The sequence below is a fragment of the Papaver somniferum genome, chromosome 3 (assembly GCF_003573695.1).
Source record: "Papaver somniferum cultivar HN1 chromosome 3, ASM357369v1, whole genome shotgun sequence".
NCBI classification, from domain to species: domain Eukaryota; kingdom Viridiplantae; phylum Streptophyta; class Magnoliopsida; order Ranunculales; family Papaveraceae; genus Papaver; species Papaver somniferum.
In genome coordinates, this window is record NC_039360.1 from 200,334,929 (window position 1) to 200,337,357 (window position 2,429).

The 2,429-nt window shown below is 34.8% G+C and overlaps 1 protein-coding gene across 1 annotated transcript; it reads right to left on the minus strand.

Annotated features, from left to right (window-relative positions):
* Positions 1–381: 381 nt before the first annotated feature.
* On the minus strand, positions 382–2,157 carry LOC113360522. The gene is made up of 2 exons (XM_026604027.1): positions 2,024–2,157; positions 382–1,090 (listed from the first exon to the last, which is right to left on the minus strand). The coding sequence occupies exons 1-2, from the start codon at positions 2,155–2,157 to the stop codon at positions 382–384; spliced, it is 843 nt and encodes a 280-aa protein (XP_026459812.1).
* Positions 2,158–2,429: the final 272 nt, after the last annotated feature.

Here is a 2,429-nt window from a genome sequence, read left to right on the forward strand (position 1 = left end):
GTTGTATTTGTTGTTAAGTTGCTGAGATTTTACCTTGTTTGGTACTTCTTTTTGTTGATCTGCTGGAATTGTTTTGGTACCTGAAGATGAAGATTTTTGAATTACTTTAGACCAAGTAGTTGTTGGAATTCTTTCCTTTGAAATGGAACCATCTTTGCCATTGATGAATTGATTATACTTTTCTCCACTGTATTATCATCAGCAATTTGTTGTACCTTTGCTGGAGAAAGATTTTATATTCCTTCATGTAAATCTATTTCCTCCTCTTCAACAACAATATTAAGAGTTCAAATCTACCTGAAGTAACATGTATAGTTTGATCTTGAGGTAATGTAATATGCTGGCTTATTGAAGTAACAGGAGTAAAACATATATCAAACTTCACTTGTTCCTTTTGAGCTTCTGGAGTTGGAGCAATATTTGAATTTTTTTCTTTGTCATTTGTCTTCTCAGCTGGCTTGTTATTAGGTGTTGCAGTTCCTTGTTTACATGGTTATTGCTTGATTCTACTTCAGCTGATATCTTCACTCTGCGTTCATCTTGCACATGACAAACAATTTTACAGTGATGACAAAATTTTGGCAACTTTGTTAGTAAAACACTTTGCATAATACCACCAAATTTAGTTTTAATCCTTAGTTTGTTTGGAATTTTCTTTGCTAAATCAATCTTAATAAGTACTCTTGCATATAATCCATTCTCAAAATTCAGAGTAGCCTCATCTATCTTTACTGGTTCTCTCAATGCTTTACTGATGGTAAAAAGAGTCTGCTCATCCCAATATTCTAGACTGAGACCTGGATAATGAACCCATACCATTGCTGAAGAAGTTCCATGTAATTCTGGACGCAAATCTGGTATCCAGTTGCGAATCCATAAAGTTTGATTGAACACCTCCCATAGTCCAGCTTTGATATAGCTTTGATCCTTTTTATTATCAAGTTTAATTGTAAAGAAACCTTTTCCTAATGGTATAATCTTACATTGACCAACCAATTTCCACTGAGATTTCATGTTTGATACAGCATCAACAAACTTCAGTCGAAGCAAATCAAGACGTCCAATCAACGAAAATTTCCACACATCACATCTATATTCAGTACCATTAACAAGATCTATTGAAGGACTTTCTTCAACTACATTATTCAAATCCACAATTTATGGATTCATATTTGGGTTTTGATTGTTTACCATGAAAGATAAGATAAAACCTAACTAATTACGATTCAATTAACAACTAACAACTACGTAATTAACACCAACCATTTGAGAATATATGTTCTGAATTCACCTGAATTTATGATGAAGAATACTGAATTCAATGCTCGTAAACAAAGAAAAATTGGAATGAGTTGGTCGTCCGATTTGTAGAGCACAACTCAGTCTGATTTGATGTTGCTCGACCAACAATTGTGATTAGAATATTCATCTTAGAAAAGGTTTAATTATCTAAGTGATAAAATTGATTTATGATTAGTTATACTGTAAGAAGAAAGCTAATACTAGGGATTAGTAGTTTCCTTAGTTGACATTAAACCATCTATTTGATATTACTTTGGATAAACGATACACTTGCATCTTGACCGGTGTCCATTACAAGGGGCAAGAACAATATTAAAACTGAACTGACTTAGCTGAGATTAGGTGGTTGATTCGACTGCCCTAGTATCATTGTTTATCTTTGTGTTTGTTTAGCATAATCAATCACATAACCTTTGTCGTATCGACAACCCTTTCGTCTTTAAATTAGTAATAATAGAACTCACAAGTTTAGCATCACTCTGTAACAACTCCATGTCGGATCGACTTGTATTTGTCATATCTATGTTATAGACACTGTGAGCTTGTAATTAGTTATTATGGGTACAGTTTAAAGACCTACTAATGGTTAAAGTGTAGCTGTAGTAGGGTTGGTAGGGAGTTATTGGTTCCTAATGATGCATTTTCTTTTGTAAAATCCATTTGTTGTTTCCCGCTCAGGTTCAGTATTCTCCTCATTTACTACAGTTTCATGTTCACATACCTAAGGTATGTCCAGATGTCTATATGAAAACTTGCAGGCCCGACTTGTTGAGAGTCTGGTGGAGCAGAAGTTGCAGCATGGTATATATATCCACCAGTATAGTTGAGTTTTTCATTGAAAGCTCTTGGAATCATTTTGTTTTCTTAGGATATGGTTCACTTACCATCCAAATCTTGTAGTCTTCAATTGTAGGCCACAGATAAGAACGAGAAGTTGATTCATATTTTAAAGTAGCACCATGGTACCATTCATAGTGTTGGAATGCCTCTAACTCCTCAAGTGCTCAGAGTCCGGCATGGTTCAAGAGGCGTAAGGAACGCGATTGTACCTTAATCGGCGTGAGACTTGGTTATGGCTCAACTACATTCCAGTCCGAAGTTAACTTATAGTAGGCTAGTGTCTGTAG